The sequence below is a fragment of the Stegostoma tigrinum genome, chromosome 16 (genome assembly GCF_030684315.1).
Source record: "Stegostoma tigrinum isolate sSteTig4 chromosome 16, sSteTig4.hap1, whole genome shotgun sequence".
NCBI lineage: Eukaryota > Metazoa > Chordata > Chondrichthyes > Orectolobiformes > Stegostomatidae > Stegostoma > Stegostoma tigrinum.
The window spans coordinates 35,572,053-35,590,509 of record NC_081369.1 but is presented as its reverse complement, the minus strand read 5'-3'; the positions used below and the strand labels follow the sequence as shown (position 1 = coordinate 35,590,509).

The 18,457-nt window shown below is 40.5% G+C and overlaps 1 protein-coding gene across 2 annotated transcripts in view; it reads left to right on the top strand.

The window, feature by feature from the left end:
- Positions 1 to 2,817: 2,817 nt before the first annotated feature.
- slc7a9 (solute carrier family 7 member 9) overlaps positions 2,818 to 18,457 on the top strand; it is a 71,307-nt gene continuing 55,667 nt past the window's right edge. For both annotated transcript variants that reach the window (XM_048547217.1, XM_048547216.1), the window contains exons 1-2: positions 2,818 to 2,955; positions 6,574 to 6,721. In XM_048547217.1, the coding sequence (XP_048403174.1) occupies positions 6,593 to 6,721 (129 nt within the window). In that variant the 5' untranslated portion in view covers positions 2,818 to 2,955; positions 6,574 to 6,592. The remainder of the gene's footprint in view (positions 2,956 to 6,573; positions 6,722 to 18,457) is intronic.

The following is an 18,457-nucleotide window of genomic DNA, read 5'->3' as shown; positions in this document are numbered from 1 at the left end:
TCAGGCCTGAGACTTTTGAAAGGAGATGTAACTATTGGAGACGATACAGAAATAATTGACTAGGATGACACAAGGAACAAAGGACCACAGTTATGTGCATACACTGAAGAAGGTGGTGTTGATTTAGAGACAAAAAAATCTGTAGATGCTGGAATCCAAAGTGGACAAACAGGAGGCTGGAAAAACACACCAAGCCAGGCAACTTCTGGAGGAGGAGAAATCAGCATTTTGGGTATCACCCTTCTTCAGGACAATTGATTTACCTCAGCTCCTAGGGCCAGTTCAGACTAGTGGCAGAGTGCTAACTAGTCTGTGCACTGACACTGGATCTGATCAGAAGATGGTGGCATTGTCCATATAAAAGGAGGCTTTGGCCTGAGTATCTCCACTACCTTGCATAGTCACCCCTTTCATGTTCCCATCGTTTCTGATGTACTCAACAAAAGATCCCATAATACATGCAAACAAGATAGGGAAAGTGCCTTTGTAAGTAAAATCTGAAGAGAGAATTTAATCCTTATTCATTCATGGGATGAGGGCATCAGTGACCAGGCAGCATATATTGCCCATCCATAATTGTCGAGAGGGCAGTTGAGAGTCAACCACATTGCTGTGAGTCTGCAGTCACATTTAAGCCAGACCAGGTAATGATGACAGACTTCTATCTCTAAAGAACATTAGCAAATCAGCTGGATTTTCCCCCAACAATCAGCAGTGGGTTCATGGTCATCATTAGATTCCTAATTCCAGATATTTTATTGAATTCAAATTTCACCACCTGCTGTGGTGGCTTTTGAACCTCAGTCCCCAGAACTTTAACTGACTCTCTGGATTAACAGTACAGTAGGTCATTGTCTTCCCCAGAGATGCGGTGGTTTTTGCCAAAGATCATCCCAAGCAGCTCCGTAACACGGGACTCTATAGTCTACAGGCTGTTCCCAGGGCATAGAGTGAGACAAAATCAAATACAACTGAAGAACCACTAATTTTGATAAAGGACACTCTCTGGTCTGCCCACAACTTGCTGGTCTTCCAATACAAAGAGTCGTCCTCCACTAAGTGTTGGAAGATTCAGTTTTAAATGTTTTTGTAACATTTTTACAATTTTTAAAAACCAAACTATATTTTTGGGAATAAAAAGCTTGATTGCCCAGGATCTTGAGGCAAATGTGACGGAGAAGGGACTGATGTCCATCTCATTGTGAACTTAGTTGGGAATTTCAATGCAGCATAATCACTGTACAGCCTTGTCATGAAATACAGCTTTATTTTGTTCCCAGAGGAAGTTTTGTTATGGTTTTACTAAGTATTAGAATTATGATTATATTCCATAGAACTTGAATAGAAAAATCTCCAAATTGTTTACTATAGGAACATTCCACTCGGTAGAGTGGCTTATGTAAGGTTACACACCTCAGGTTTCAATTGTCCTCCCACTTCCTGATAGTACATTGACAAATCTTCTTAATTGTAGCAAGCAGTGTAATTGAATATAGCTTTAAGAATGAACTGTCTGCGAACCAAAGCTCTGTGCTTGTACTTACAATGTTGCAGTGTTTTTGACAGCAGCATTACGAGAAGGAAGATGAATTATTGTCATCATGAAAAGCAGATGACACACGTTTCAGATGTAATTACGTTTAGGTGCAGATTGATTCTGTGGGGTGACCACAAATTTGTTTTTATCGTGAAACTAGGGTTCATGTAAAAGGAAGAGATTCTCTTAAAACCTGTGGTTGGATAGATTAAGTCCATTAAGCAATGTTCCTTTAAATTCTGAAAATGCAAATTATTGAAGTCCTTTCTTTTTAAGGACTGAATAGAGCAGGTACTCAACTGTTTGAAGGCAACCTTCCAGTTACTCATTGTCACAGCTGTGGGTTTATTATGTGCCCAAAGCCAGCTCTGATTTTTAAAGTAGATTTAGTATCATATTTATGGATGATTGATTCAATGACTGTGCATAGAAGCAGACTGCAATAAAGAGTAAACTGCAATAAACTGTATCTGATTCAAACTGACATACATTATTAGTTCTAAAACTTGGATATGGAAACATCTGTGCCTATGAAATTTAATTTGTTTTCTGAAAAAAGTACTAGATTATCATCACACAAACAATTTGACATTTACACAAGCAAGAGTATAAGCATAAAGGTACTAGTAAGTTGATATCTAGACTTTGTCAAATGCATCTATGTTCTTTAATAAAGGTCTTAATGTGCATCAATTTACAAAATCATTGCATCAAACACTAAACCAGCAAATGGTTTACAGCAAACAAACACGGACTTAGCTAGTTATGATTTTATACTTAACAGTCAGAAAGTGACATTTCATGCTACAAACGACGGCACAATCATAACACTTACCCTCCTCTTATCAATTTTAACCTCTGACATAAAATTACACAAAATGTCTGCTTTAATCCATTCCATGAAAACCTTCAAACTATAATAAAATTTGTGTGAATAAATAATGCTGCTAATAGATGTAGATTCAGTTTTTCAGTGTGCCACAAGGGTGGTAATGGAAGTAAATGAATCAGGGAACCAAGAAGCTGCACTCTAGAAATGGAACCATAGAAATTAATACACCTGGACTGTTTAAGCATCTTAAAACTACAAACAGACATGAGAAATGAACTCAGAAAGTATGAAAGTTTGAATCTTGCCCTTCCTCAGAAGCCTTCCATAAAACAAAAATTTGAAATCTCAACCTTGATTAATCATTACTTTCTAAGCAATCTCTATATATGCAAAGTACATCCTGAGAACTGAGTCAGCAACAATAAACCATTGCATCATTTCAGATAACTCTCACTGACAGCACTTACAAATTAGTTGGTAAACAACAGCAACAGCTTTTACAAACCAGTTGAATACAAAAAGCAGATGTCTAAGCACAATTCTTGCCTCATTTCCAAGGAAGCAGAAGTGGTTGCTTAATATTAAGGTATGATTTGTGGTTTGAAGCATTATTTTGTTATAAAATATGTTTTAAAGCTAAAGAAATATATTTGAGAAATTTGACGCAGTATCTGCTATTTCCCAGCCTGAAAACAACATGTTTTAATTAATTTAATTTAAAGTAGATTTAGTATCATATTTATGGATGATTGATTCAATGACTGTGCATAGAAGCAGACTGCAATAAAGAGTAAACTGCAATAAACTGTATCTGATTCAAACTGACATACATTATTAGTTCTAAAACTTGGATATGGAAACATCTGTGCCTATGAAATTTAATTTGTTTTCTGAAAAAAGTACTAGATTATCATCACACAAACAATTTGACATTTACACAAGCAAGAGTATAAGCATAAAGGTACTAGTAAAGGTACTAGGACTTGTTTTTTAATCTTACCATGGCCTAATATGTAACAGATTCACTGTAGATAATGTACTGCAGCACAATTGTTTGACAGAGTTGAGTAGTACAGTGTAGGAAGTCACTATTAACTAACTGTATGAAATGATGCTGTAATATAAGCCAAACTGGCTTTGGTATCATTGAAGAAGGAAGAGACAAATTTTCTGAAAGAGTAGTTCAACATCATTCCACTTCCAACACCTTATTTGAGCATTGAATGATTTTAAAATGAGGAACAATTGAGTTGAGACAGGAATATTTCAATTCAATGAAAAATGAAGGAACGTTCTAGTTATAATTGTTACCTCCTCAGCAGGATTGCCATTTGTCTTGTGGTAGAACTCTGGCAGGAGAATTCTAGGTGCAGTGAGATGAATAATTACAGGCATGATTGCAATTTTATTTGTATTTAAGTATGTGTATGTTATTTATACATTTTGTCAATATGTACCCAAAATATTCCATTGAAACACCTGTAGAATAATTTTTTGATTGGCAAGCTGCCTACTCTCTTATAGTACTCTCAGAAGTTCAAATACACGCAACCTGACCATTTTCTGACCATTTATTAAGGGCAATATTCACATCAGGTTGCTATAAGGGACATTAGAAAATTACTCCTGAAGTGTTTAGGAAGGAAGCATGAAAATCAAAGAGCAACTCAAGTTGCTCTTGTGTAAGTAAAACTTTTACGGAATGAAAGTAAAGGAAATCAATAGCCCAATAGACATAGTGTGCTTTTCTAGCTTTTTTTATGGCTGTTGTATTTTCTGGTGACTTGTTGCTGAGTAGCTCCAGCAAACTGAAATAAACTACTCTGTAAATTAGGCATGGTGGTGGAGATGCACACCCAAAGACACGACAACAGTTATATTAAAACTATGTTAGTTTATTTAAGGCCTTTCTGAAAATTTTAATAGCACAGCCACTCAGTAAGTAATTTGATACTTTTCTTCACAGAGTGTATTTTATAATTGAAAAGTTATCCAACTCTGATGATGATAAAATATGATGTTAAAGCCAGGACCTGCTCAGAACGTAGCAGGTCTGGACAGGCAATGATAAATTTTATAAATGGGGCATGATTATCTCTTATAACTTGTAGGTGGCATACATTGCTACGAGACATTATTACTGTCGAAGTTTGAAGAACACTTTTTCATATAGTTTATGGTCTTTGCAGAACTCACAGGTGATTTGATTGGGATTTCATAACTCCCTCTTATTCATCATTTCTCTCATCATCATCACTGTGGAGAACATGTTTGTGGTTTCCTCATTTTTCTTCCATCTTCTCCTTATCATCATCATTTGTTCCTGTACCATATTTGTTATAGTACATCTGCAGGTGGCAGAATCTAAGAATAGTTGAGCATTATACCCCATCTTCAGCTAAGCAAGAAGGACATGGAAGATTATTTCAATGGAAGGGTAGATCAGACAGTTAGCATGGATATCAGGAAGATCTCCATCAGCCTTTCATGCCACACAGCGCAGTGGAGGCTGGGACGTTAAATGCCTTCAAGGCAGAGATCGATAAATTCTTGATCTCACAAGGAATCAAGAGCTACGGGGACAATGTAGGGAAGTGGAGTTGAAATGCCCATCAGCCATGATTTAAGTGGCGGAGTGGGCTCGATGGGCCGAATGGCCTTACTTCCACTCCTATGTCTTATGGTCTTTGCTGTTCCATTGGGCCCTAAATTAATGTTCCCACCAATCAACAGGATGGTTAATTGCATGGCATCTGGAACACAGTTTACATTTCATCCATAGGGTGGATAGGGAGAGCCTTTTTCCTAGGATGGTGACAGCGAGCACGAGGGGGCATAGCTTTAAATTGAGGGGTGAAAGATATAGGACAGATGTCAGAGGTAGTTTCTTTACTCAGAGAGTAGTAAGGGAATGGAACGCTTTGCCTGCAACGGTAGTAGATTCGCCAGCTTTAGGTACATTTAAGTTGTCATTGGACAAGCATATGGACATATATGGAATAGTGTAGGTTAGATGGGCTTGAGATCGGTATGACAGGTCGGCACAACATCAAGGGCCGAAGGGTCTGTACTGTGCTGTAATGTTCTATGTTCTATGTAGTCAACATGGTTGCATATTTTGTAACATTAAACAAAATGAACAATTAAAATTCTCTTCATCTAAGCAGGTTTGTGTTGTATAAGTTCATGCAAATATGAATTTAACAACAGTGATAATGCAATCAACAAACGTTTAATCAGATTTTAAATTTCTAAGGATGCAAGATTTTCAAATTTAGATTAGATTCCCTACAGTGTGGAAACAGGCCCTTCGGTCCAACAAGTCCACACCACCCCTTGAAGCATCCCACCCAGACCCATCCCCCTATAACCCACACACCCCTGAACACTGCAGGTAATTTAGCATGGCCGATCCACCTAGCCTGCACATCTTTGGACTGTGGGAGGAAACCAGAGCACCCGGAGGAAACCCACGCAGACACGGGGAGAATGTGCAAACTCCACACAGACAGTTACCCGAGGCTGGAATCGAACCTGGGTCCCTGGTGCTGTGAGGCTGCAGTGCTAACCACTGAAACACTGTGCTGCACCGTGTGCTAGTAATACTGTTACATCAAGTAGTCGTGTTAGAAATTGAACTAACATTTTTATGTTTACTAATTTTGGAAATTGATCCTTCAAATTTTAAATTTAAAATCTCCAAATATCATATTGAATAGAGGACTAGGCTCGAAGGGCTGAATGGCCCACTCCTGCTCCTATTTTCTATGTTTTGGCCTGCAGTGATGCAGTTTCACTTTCTTTAATTCAAACTTTCTCTCATTTGAATGTTCTTCCTCAGAGTTGGAAGGGTATCCATAGATCTGACTATAAAATCTACACAGATACCTCAGAACAGTGCTGAAGAAATGTTGCATGACTGGAAATGTAATCTTTCATAAAGATACTCAACCTAGACATCTACTGCCCTGTCAAACGGATGTAAGAAAAAGTCAATTCTGAAATTCTAAAAAATATACATTGCCAGTCCTACGGTTCAAGAATGAAAAATAAATAGAAATTGTTGCCTCACAAATACGGATTTTAGCAGGACCTCCTCAATTATACAATGTTCACTTACTCAAGAGCTGTAAATATTTCAACCTATGATGGTTTGTTTCTAATAACTAAAAAATGTTTACTGGTACTTCCATAATTGTTCCAGAACTGAAAAACTAGACAAAATGGATGAGGAGAATCTAAGGAAGAGACAAAATAATACAGGAATGAAAAATGGCAATCTGGCAGCTGACAAACTGGAGTTGAAGGGCACCAAACAAAATGAACGAGAACATGTGGCACTAAAACAACAGGCAAGTACAATATTCCCAACTTTACACAATAAATGTTTATAAGATCCTTCAGAAAGTTCAATCAAATAAATTGCGGTGCAACTAGCTTTTATTTTAAGACTGTCAAAAGTCTTCTTTACAGTTATCTACATTATAGGTAATGTTCACTCATTGTAGGACATAAATTTGAAGACTATATTGCAGTGCTGCCTTCACAACTGTAATCTTCAAAGTATAATTTTCATCTAATACTTTAAATCTCAAGGGATGTCAAACAAATGCAGAGGGTGTTGCATGTAAGGAATGAGCTGTCAGAGGAAGTGGTGGAGGCTGGTAAAATTACAACATTTAAAAGGCATCTGGATGGATATATGAATAGGAAAGATTCAGAGGGATATGGGCCAATTGCAGGCAAATGGGACTAGATTTATATACAACATTTGGTTGGCATGGACGAGTTGGACCAAAGGGTCTGTTTCGGTGCTGTACATCTCTATGAGTCTAAATAACTTCTTCAGCGTAGAAAACAAATCTCATAGTTTCCCATACCATATCCAACTAGATCTGAATGAATCAAAGGTTTCTATCCATCTCCAATACTTAGCAAAGCAATTTCGCATTCCATTCACAAAATCTGTCATTACCAGATCTCTCAATCTCTCTCTCTCTCTCTCTCTCACACACACACACACACACATACACACTATCATAGATAGTTAATTATTTTTGCAGGTAAGAGGTTGCTTCTTCCAATTTTGAACTCCATCCCCATCCAACCAAACCTCCACCGTTATTGTCCTTCATTAAGTTGGTTAGTTTGAATTGAGTTTCTGAACAAAAGCAGTACAGCCAATTGTCTCTGCAATGTATGTCAAGGGACATTGTGTCTTTAAATATTCACTGAAGCATCATAAACATGAGAACGGGTACAGTACTAATTTACTCAACACCCATTGACTTGCAAAGAGTTTAATTACATGTAGTTTCAGCTCCATTGGAGCAAAATTCTCTGCTCTCATAATCATATAGTCTGGATCTTTTTGGATGTCAAAGCACAATATCTCAATGATTATGTTCCTCACTAAAGACCCTGAGACACAAGTTCAAATCCCATGTCAGCAACTGGGGAATTTAACTTCAATTAATTAAAAATAAACCAGGAATACAAAACTAGTATGAGTATGAGCTCAGTCAGAGCAACATAGAATCAAAGAATCCCCACAATACGGAAACTGGTCATTCCATCAAGTCCACACCAACCCACTGAAGAGCATCCCACCTAGACCCAAACCCCCTACCATCTCCATGTAACCCTGCATTCCCCATGGCTAATCCTCCTAACCTGCATGTCCCTGGACATGACGGGCAACTTAGCATGGCCAATCCACCTAGCCTGCACATCTTTGGACTTTGGGAAGAACCTGGAGTTCCTGGTGGAAACCCATGCAGAATGTGCAAACTCCATACAGACAGTTGCCCAAGGTAGCAGTGGGAGAGGAGTGCATTGAATTCATTTGGAGCAGGAATGGGAATGGCAGTGGGAGCAGAGCAGATCAAGATGAGTCAAAGTGGGAATGGGAACTTTCACCAAACCTGGAGGCCCAGTTCCTGAGGTGAATTCATGGTTTAAATAGTGATGGAGGGCAAGAGGATTGACTGCTTGGGAACCAGCTTTAGAGTCTGAGTAAGTACTACCAGGAGGGAGACAGAGTGTAAAGTCCATAGTTTTTTTTCAATTTTGTTTGTTCAAGTAGAGCAGCAAGTATATGCCAGGTAATTATAGACACCAGTGGTAGGGAAATTATTGGACACAAGTTCTGAAGCAGGGGATTAATCAATACTCGGAAAGGCAAGGATTGATCAAGAATAGTCAGCACTGAATTGTTAGAGGGAGACCTGCCTGCCTAACTTAGTTGATGTTTTTGAAAAGGTGACTAAATATATTGATGTGGTTTACATAGATTCCAGTAAGGCCTTTGGCAAGGTCCCACATAGCAGCTGGTCCAAAAGGTAATTTGGGCAGAGCAATGGCAGATGAGATTTAGTTCAGATAAGTTTGAGGTATTGCATTTTAGGAGGTCTAATAAGGGAAGGATATACACAATGAATGGTGACTCCCTAGGGAGTACTGAGGAGCAAAAGGACCTTGGTGTACAAATCCATAGATCCCTGGCGATGGATAGAGTGGTGAAGAAGACATAAGGGATGCTTGCCTTCATTAGCCAGGGTGTAGAATATAGGAGAAGGGAAGTCTTGTTACTACATTATAAAACATTGGTTAGGCCATAGATGGAACACTGTGTGCAGTTCTGGTTACCACACTATCAGAAGGATATGGCTGCACTGGTGAGCGTGCAGAGGAGATTCACCAGGATGTTTTCTTTAATTTATTCATGGGATGAGGGCGTCACAGGCCAGGCAGCCATTATTGCCCATCCCTAATTGCCCAAAGGGCAGTTAAGAGTCTAACACATTGCCGTGGGTCTGGAGTTACATGTAGGCCAGACCAGGTAAGGACGGCAGTTTCCTTCCCTAAAGGGCATTAGTGAACCAGATGAGTTTTCTTGACAATTGACAATGGATTCACAGTCATCATTAGATTCTTAATTCCAGATATTTATTGAAATCAATTTCCAACATCCATCAAGGCAGATTCGAACCTGGATTCCCAGAATTTTAGCTGGGTCTCTGGATTAACAGTCCAGCGATATTACCACTAGGCCCTTGTCTTCCTAATGTTGCCTGTGATGAAGAGTCTTAGTTATTAGAAGAGAGTGGATATGCTGGGTTTGTTTTCATTGGAGAGGAAGAGGCTGAGGGCTATCTGCTTGAAGTATACAAAATCATTAGCGGCTTAAACAGAGTACATCTTGAGATTCACTTCCCCATGGCGGATGTGTCTAAGATCTAATGTTATAAGTCTATGGTGAGGACCAAGTGGTTTAGAAGAGATTTGAGAAATTTGTTTTTCACCTAGAGGGTGGTAGAATAATGAAAAGAGCTGCCTGAGAAAGTGGAGTAAGCATGCAGGCTTGCCTTTGTCTTACTTTAAGAAGTATCTGGGTGAGTCTTTTTAGGCTATGGACCAGGTGCAGATAAATGGGATTAATGTACTTTGGTGCTTATTAGTCGGCATAGACATGGTGGGCTGAAGGGCCTGTTTCTATGCTGTATGACTTATTAACTCTATTACAGTGTGGACATTGCAAGTACAGGTTAGAATCAATATTAATAATTATTCTAAAACCACTGATCTGTCCTAAAGTCCTTACTGGTTCACAAATAATCCACATGGAATGATAAACATTAAATACCGGTCTCACCAGTAATACTCATATTTTATTCGTGACCTTAAAAAGAGCTACATTGGTATATAAGATATCAGAAATGAAGTCAACAAATGAGTGTTATTGGACCTTCAGACAAGTGGAGAATATTCCGTCACACTCCTGACTGGTGCCTGGTGGTTGATGGACAGGTTTTAAGAACTAGGAGGTGAGTTACTCTCTGTAGGATTCCTAGCCAATTATAGCACTAGTACTTATATGGCTATTCCAGGTTAGTGTCTGGTCAATGAAAATCCTTGGAAGTTGATAATAAGGGATTCGGTGTTGGTAATGCTATTGAATGTCAAGGCGAGAGGGTTAGTGTCTCTTTATTGGAAATGTTCATTGTTTCGCATTTGTGTGGCACACATGTTACTTGCCACTCACCAGCTTGAGCTTGGGTTTTGTCCGGATCTTGCTACATGTGGACATGGAATGAGTTGTAATGGATGTTGTTGACTACTGTGCATCGTCAGCAAATCACTTCTGACCCTCTCATGTGAGGAAAACCATTGGTGAAGTAGCTGAAGTTGGCTGACCTCGGCCTAGGACACAGTCCTGAGGAACTCCTGCAGGGATGTCCCAGACTTAATTAATTAATAATAAGTGAAAGAACTGCAGATGTTGTAAATAAGGAACAAAATGCTGAATAGGTTCTGGCAGCATCTGTGAAGAAAAAAAAATCAGAGTTAAAGTTTTGGGTTTGGTGATCCTTCCTCAGAATACAGGACCTGAAACATTAACTCTGATTTCTTTCTTCACAGATGATGCCAGACTTAATTAATGTCCAATGACCATAAAGACCTTCCTAATTTGCCAGCTTTGACTCCAACCAGCTGAGTGTTTTCCCCTAATTCCTATAGACTCCAGTTTTATAAGCACTCCTGTCAAAAGTGACTGAGAAAAAGAGAAAGGTGATGTTTCCTTCTCCAGGTTCAAATTGGGAATGTTTTGGGAGGTTGTTGCAACATCATTTCTGGAATAAGGTAGGTGAGCTTGCAGCTTGGATAGGTACCTGAGACTTTGATGTTGTGGCCATTTCAGAGACATGGATAGGGCAGGGTCAGGAATGGATATTGTAGGTTCCAGGGTTTAGATCTTTCATTAAGGTCAGGGAAGGTGGTAAAAGAGGGGGAGGTGTGGCTTTGTCGGTCAAGGACAGTATAACGGCAGCTGAAAGAACCTTTGAGGACTCGTCTACTGAGGTGGTAAGGGCTGAGGTTGCCGAGGAAGGTTTATCGACTGAGTCAGTATGGGTGGAAGTTAGGAACAGCAAGGGAGCAGTCACCTCACTGGGGGTTTTCTACAGACCCCCAAATAGCAGTCGGGAGATCGAAGAACTCATTGGCCGGCAGATCGTTGAAAAGTGCAAACGTCGCAGGGTTGTTGTTATGGGTGACTTCAACTTTCCCAATATAGATTGGAACGTCCTTAGTGCAGATGGTTTGGATGGAGCCATTTTTGTCACGTGTGTTCAGGAGGGTTTCCTTACTCAGTATGTGGACAGGCCGATGAGGGGAGAGGCCATTTTGGATTTGGTGCTTGGCAATGAGCCAGGACAGGTGTCAGATCTCATGGTGGGAGAACACTTTGGCGACAGTGACCACAACAGCCTCACATTTACCATAGCCATGGAAAGGGAAAGGAGCAGTTGCCAGGGGAAGATATTTAACTGGGGTAAAGGAAACTATGACGCTATCAGACAGGAGTTGGGAAGTACAGATTGGGAGCAATTGTTCCACAGAAAGGGCACAGCAGACATGTGGAGGCTGTTTAAGGAGCAGTTGTTGCAAGTGATGTATAAATTTGTTCCTCTGAGACAGGTAAGAAGGGGTAAGATTAAGGAGCCTTGGATGACAGGAACAGAGGTGCTTCTCATCAAAAAGAAAAAGGCAGCGTACGTAAGGTGGAGGAAGCAAGGATCTAGCACAGCTTTAGAGGATTACAGGCTTGCTCGAAAGGAGCTCAAAAGTGGACTGAGGAGGGCCAGGAGGGGGCACGTAAAAGGCTTGGCAGGAAGGATTAGGGAGATTCCGAAGGCATTTTACTCGTACGTGAGGAATAAGAGAACGATCAGGGAGAAGGTAGGGCCGATCAGGGATAGTGTAGGGAACTTGTGTGTGGAGTCTGAGCAGGTAGGGGAAGCCCTAAATGAGTTTTTTGCTTCAGTTTTCACTAAGGAAAGGGACCTTGTTGTGAATGAGAACTTTGAGGAGCAGGAAAATACGCTTGAATAGATCAAGACTGAGGAAGTTGATGTGCTGGAAATTTTGGTGTTCAAGTGCATAGCTCCCTCAAAGTTGCCACCCAGGTGGATAAGGTTGTTAAGAAAGCATATGATGTTTTGGCTTTTATTAACAGTGGGATCGAGTTTAAGAGCTGCAAGGTTGTGCTGCAGCTCTACAAAACCCTTGTGAGACCACACTTGGAATATTGTGTCCAGTTCTGGTCACCTTATTGTAGGAAAGATGTGGAGGCTTTGGAGAGGGTGCAAAGGAGGTTTACCAGGATGCTCCCTGGACTGGAGGGCTTGGTCTTACGAGGAGAGATTGACTGAACTTGGACTTTTCTCTCTGGAGAGAAGGAGGAAGAGAGGTGACCTGATCGAGGTGTACAAGGAAATGAGAGGCATGGAGAGAGTCGATAGCCAGAGACTTTTCCCCAGAGCAGGATTGACTGCCACGAGGGGTCATAGTTTTAAGGTGTTAGGAGGAAGGTATAGAGGAGACGTCAGGGGGAGGTTCTTCGCCCAGAGAGTTGTGAGCGCATGGAATAGTTTACCAGTGGTAGTCGTGGAAGCAGAGTCATTAGTGACATTTAAGCGACTGCTGAACATGCACATTGGCAGCAGTGAATTGAGGGGAATGTAGGTTAGGTTATTTTATTTTTGGATTAGGAATATTCCACGGCACAACATTGTGGGCCGAAGGGCCTGTACTGTGCTGTACTTTTCTATGTTCTATCACTGAAAGATCTTTGGAATACACATTGAGGATGGAAATGAGGAGGGTTCCTCATTTCTGGAGAGGAATCAGCATGGGGTGACACAGGATCATGCACAACATTGATCATGACAGTGCTGGCAATGGGACTAGATTAATTTAGGATATCTGATTGGCGTGGACGAGTTGGACCGAAGACTCTGTTTTCATGCTGTACAACTCTATTGACTCTATGGCTCTATGACCAACAAGAAACATCAACAGAGGATCTGGTATTTCCAAATGATGCCAACCATGGGCCAAGGCAACACTGAGCATTGACGCAAAATCAAATATATACTGTAAGTGAAGTTATTACTTCACAGACAAATGTCTGACCAATGTTAAGGGATTTTCCCTTAGCTTCGTTAGTTGCTTCTGGATGATTACACTTCCCATGGGCTGGAAGACAAAACAATACCAATAACTTTCAAAGTGGTGGTTCATGGAGATCTGCCTCCTTATATTGCCCCAGACCTGATCAGGATTCCTAAAGCCACAAAAAGCCAGCAAAGGAGAGGGATAGAGCTGATGGCTTCCTGCATAAGTGCACTCGCATCCTCTTCAGCCTCACTTCTGGACGCAATAGGGTAACTGTAAAAGGGAACAAAAAGTGCCATCCTGAGATTATACTCTAGGGCAGCTTGCTAATGCTCCTCCCAACTGTTGTACAGCCCTGCCTTGAGGAGGAGGAAGGGCGCATAGAAGGTGGTCAAGTACGATCCCTGTCTAACCACAAAGCCTAAACATTGAGTTGAATGTCTCTGCACTGATAGAGGGTACAGTGGAACGGTGCAACAGTAACATCCTCTAATCAGGTCATTTCTTCATGTGAACTGACAGGTCCTAAAGAAGGGTCACTGGACCCGAAACGTTAATTCTGCTTTCTTGACACGGATGCTATGGACTACTGAGTTTGTCCAATAATTTCTGTTTTTGTTTGTGACCTTCCAGTGTTTGCAGACAGGCTGGAGGACCACTCTCACGGAAGCACTGTCAACCTGTGGGAGCACACATTTTCTGCTCTGAGGCATGACTGCAGAATAGCAGGTAGTTGATGAGGTTATGCAGAGAGGAAGAGAGTAAAGATCAGAGGGATCAACCAGCAGATTTGGCCTCAAGGTATCTCGTGACAAAGCAAGTCTGCTGTTACTGGATAGCAGGGAATGAAAGGCTGCTCTGGTGGCTTTCTACCCTGTAAGGTAACTGTGGGATTATCAATCCTTTGCCCACCCCCACACACAATTGAAGATAACAAAGTGTGGAGCTGGATGAACACAGCAGGCCAAGCAGCATCTTAGGAGCACAAAAGCTGATGTTTCAGGCCTAGAGAAGGGTCTAGCTTATGTGCTCCTGAGATGCTGCTTGGCCTGCTGTGTTCATCCAGCCTCTCATTTTATTATCTTGGATTCTCCAGCATCTGCAGTTCCCATTATCTCTCTCCCACACACAATTGGTTGAGTATATCAACCAAGAACACCTGATTGGTTGACCACCACGTGTTTGCATGTGGTCAGCTGACCTACCTATGAGTCCCACATTTCTGGCTGCACAAATGGGGCACTCAGTGCTGCTAGAAAATTCTGAATACAAACAAAAGTAAACCTGGAAGAATTGGCTTAATGTGCATTGGAATAACAAAGAGTTGAAAATGGCAGACATATTTAAAATTCTAAAAGTAAGGTTGGTGTCAAAGAATATGCAATTTCTAGTGCTTGAAGGATCCTGAGTCGAGGGAACATTTAAACAGGATTAGATGGGAAAAGATTCTGAATAGAGAGTGTGAAAGAATTCTTTATGTATGCTTATGAGATTTTGGGGTGCATTTCTGGTGTAACTTGGATAGAAATTGTAACATTAAACATCAAATTGAATACTGGCTAAAGGAAGCAGAGTTGAGGTATATAAAAACAAGTAGATAAATGAGAATAGAATAATGTGCTCACAATCAGAGTAAACATTAGCACAAACTGATCGTGCCAAATGGCTTGATTCCGAGATAAAATGGTATAGAGTTGGATGAACACAGCAGGCCAAGCAGCATCTGAGGAGCAGGAAAGCTGACGTTTCAGTTTGAGACCCTTTTTCAGAAACCATATTAGAACCTCTCTGTACTTGCATGCAAATGTAATCAGTCTCCTCACATTTCTAGCTGATGAGTTCAGAAGGAAGAAAAATTTCAAGGTCTTGTCGAGGGTTGCGGGAGAATGGAGAGAATTTAACAGCAGGGTCTTTTTTTCCTTTGATGACAGAAGGTTAAGAGGAGATTTCTTTCAGGAACTTGGGACAGTGAGGTAAGAACACAATGTTCAGGTGGAATGTCAGAATCTGTAAAGCCGGGTTCACATTAGTGCACAACTGTCAGATCAAAAACAGGGAAAGTGGAAACTTATTTTTAATGGATGAAAGGTTTCAGGTCCTGGAGAATCTCACACTGGATCACATGTATTACACCTTATGGATACTTTTGTGAGCATTTATATAACTCGTTCTCTGAGGTGCTGCCTGTTCTCTTTGGTAAGGCAATGGCAGGCACCTTTATAGCTGCCAGCTGCATTTGCCACTTGCTTAATTCCACTTTGTAAAAATGCTCAGTGCCACCAATTGGGCACTATACTTGCATACTTTAAATGAAGACTTTTCAAAATGGCAGCATGTGAGCAACATGGTCAGGACCTAGAAATTATGTTGATGGTGAGTTCCCAACCCAAATTTGAAAGTCAAGCCCAAAGTCTCAGATTTGTGACCTTTTTGTCAAAATTGATGAAAGATTAGCTTTGTTTCTCTCTCCACGGATGCTGCCAGTCCTCCTGTATACAAAACAGTTCCGTTTATAAAAAGTAAACTGGGACATTAAAGTGTGGAAGGAAATGCACAGGTCAAAAGAGGTGCTGGTGTCTCATGGTACTTCATCATGCAAACAAAAGTGGATATTTCAAATAGACTTTTGAGCAAAAGGAAGAAGGTCTTGAAATTATTTAGGTAACAATTAGATGATGTGATTTAGGGAGTGCTGGGATTTTCTGGTTAGATAAATGAAGGTGGCAGATCTATATGCAACAGAAGATGGTCAGTTTTTTTCTACCTGTGACTGGTTTATGTTTAACATTATATGTGTTATCAACTTTTAAATAAGGAGCTAAATCTCATTACTCCAAGTACTTACTGTTTATGCTATATTAGTCCTTATAGACTCAGACTTTTATAGCAAAACATTTGGAACATTGTGTCTGTGCCAGTCAACAAAAATCTGACTAACTACTCCCATTTTCCAGCTCTTGGCCCATAGTCCTGGAAGCTATGACAATGCAAGTGAATATCTAAATATTGTTAATGTTATGAGAATTTCTAATTCAACCACCTTTCACGCAATGAGTTCCAGACACCCACCTCTTTCAGAGTGAAAACATTTCTCTTAAATTCTCCCCTTAGCCTTCTACCTCTTATCTTAAAACTAGGTCCCTGGCTATTGACCCCAGCTACAAACAGAAGTCCCCTTCTAACCAATCTATATTTTTCATAAGCTTATACACCTCTATCATGTGTTCTCTTAAGCATTACTGCATCAAGGAAAACAGTCCCAGTCTGTTCAACTTTTCCCCTTAACTGAGACCCTCCAATACAGGCAGCATCCTGGTGAATCTCCTCTGCACCCTCTTCAATGTAACCAGAATTGCAAACAGTATTCCAGCTGTCAACAAATCTGTATTTTATACAGTTCTAGTATGACCAACCTGCTATTGCATTCTGTGTCTTGGCTAATAAAGACAAGTATCCCATATGCTACCTTGACCACTTTGTCCACTTGCACTGCTACCTTCAGGGATCTTTGGATGTGTACACCAGGTCTCTCTGATATTCAGTACTTCCCAGGTTCCCATTCCATTCGTAGTGTAATCCCTGGCCACCCCAAGTGTGTTGCCTTACACTTTTCCCAGCTGAGTTCCATTTCCACCACTCTACCCAGCTAACCTGTCCAATGTTATCCTCCATATTATTTACTACCCCGTCATTTTTCCTATCATCCACAAACATCTTGATCATACTCCCAGCATTTATATCCCAGTCATTAATGTACATCACAAACAGTGAAGGCTCAGCATTGAGCCCTATGGCACACCACTGGAAACAGACTTCCAGCTAAAGAAACTTTCACGGCTATCATCCCCTGCTTTATGCCTCTCAGACAATTTTGGATCCAAAGTGCCGCTTTGCATTGGATCCCATAAGCTCTTACTTTTTTTGACCAGATTGCAGTGAGAGACCTTATCAAAAGCCTCACTAAAATCCATGTAAACTGCAACATTGGCTTTTGTTTATGGCATTAAATCAGATGGGCAGGTAGCAATAATTCACACACAGGAATTAACTGTGCAAGTATTGTGTGTTGCTACTCAGCAAAACAAACAACAATTTAACATAATAAATAGTGTAATAAATTAAACTTGGTTAAATATTAACTTCCTGTCCCAGAGATTTATGCAAATTTAATGAAAGTTCCGTTTAAATAAAGAAAATAATTTGATGAGGCGGTTTTAGTGAATTCGTGAATGCCTTATTTATATTAGAAACTAAGTTTGTAATTATAAGTAAATACATTGTTGGTACCAGTCCACATCCCTGCTTGGCAGACTTAGCATCATTACTAGATTACAGAATTCAATTCTGCCAGAAATTTGATGGAACTGGAATATTTTGGGACACACAAAGACAGGAGATGAGTTCACACTAGTGTTAGCCTGGGCTCAGTCAAAACCCCATTGCCTGTGATACAGAAAGGTATGGAATCACGTTCCACCTCAGAAACTTAAAGGCATGTGGCAGAAATTTCCCCTTGCTCCTATGAATGGTGGGAAAGGTGAGAAGTTATAGTGCGAATTTTAAAATTCAGATGTTTGATGTTGTGAAAACTTTTCCAATTTTCCCCATCAAGTTGTAAAAGATGACTTCAGAATTGAATTTTGACTACCATACTTCCCTGCATTTGCAGCTCATTAAAGCTCACTTTATTTAAAATGGCCCTTCATCCCTTTCACCTTGCTACTGACACTGAGCACCTGTAGCTAGACAATTGGAGTGGAGGGCCATGTAAATACCAGTAATGCAATGTACTGGTCCTGGGTCTCCATGGTGACCACCCTGCTGTCCATGGACACAGCCAGACATGTGCGTACCAGAGTCACAACTTGACTAATAACATTGGTGGCTCCTCCATTCTTTTGATCCGGTTTACTGATTATCTCTGTCAAACCTGCTTAAGGTTCTTGTGCCTGCCTGTGCATCTTGACAAAGTTGCTAATGGCAAAGAACAGGGAGGTCATCATCTACATGGGTTTGAGTGGATGCCTGGTCTCCAGCAATCCTCTAAGTGTCAGAAACCTGTGCTATTTTTTTCTCGATTATTTGCAGAGACATGTTGGTGCTACGCTCACTGGACTACATTCCTGAGT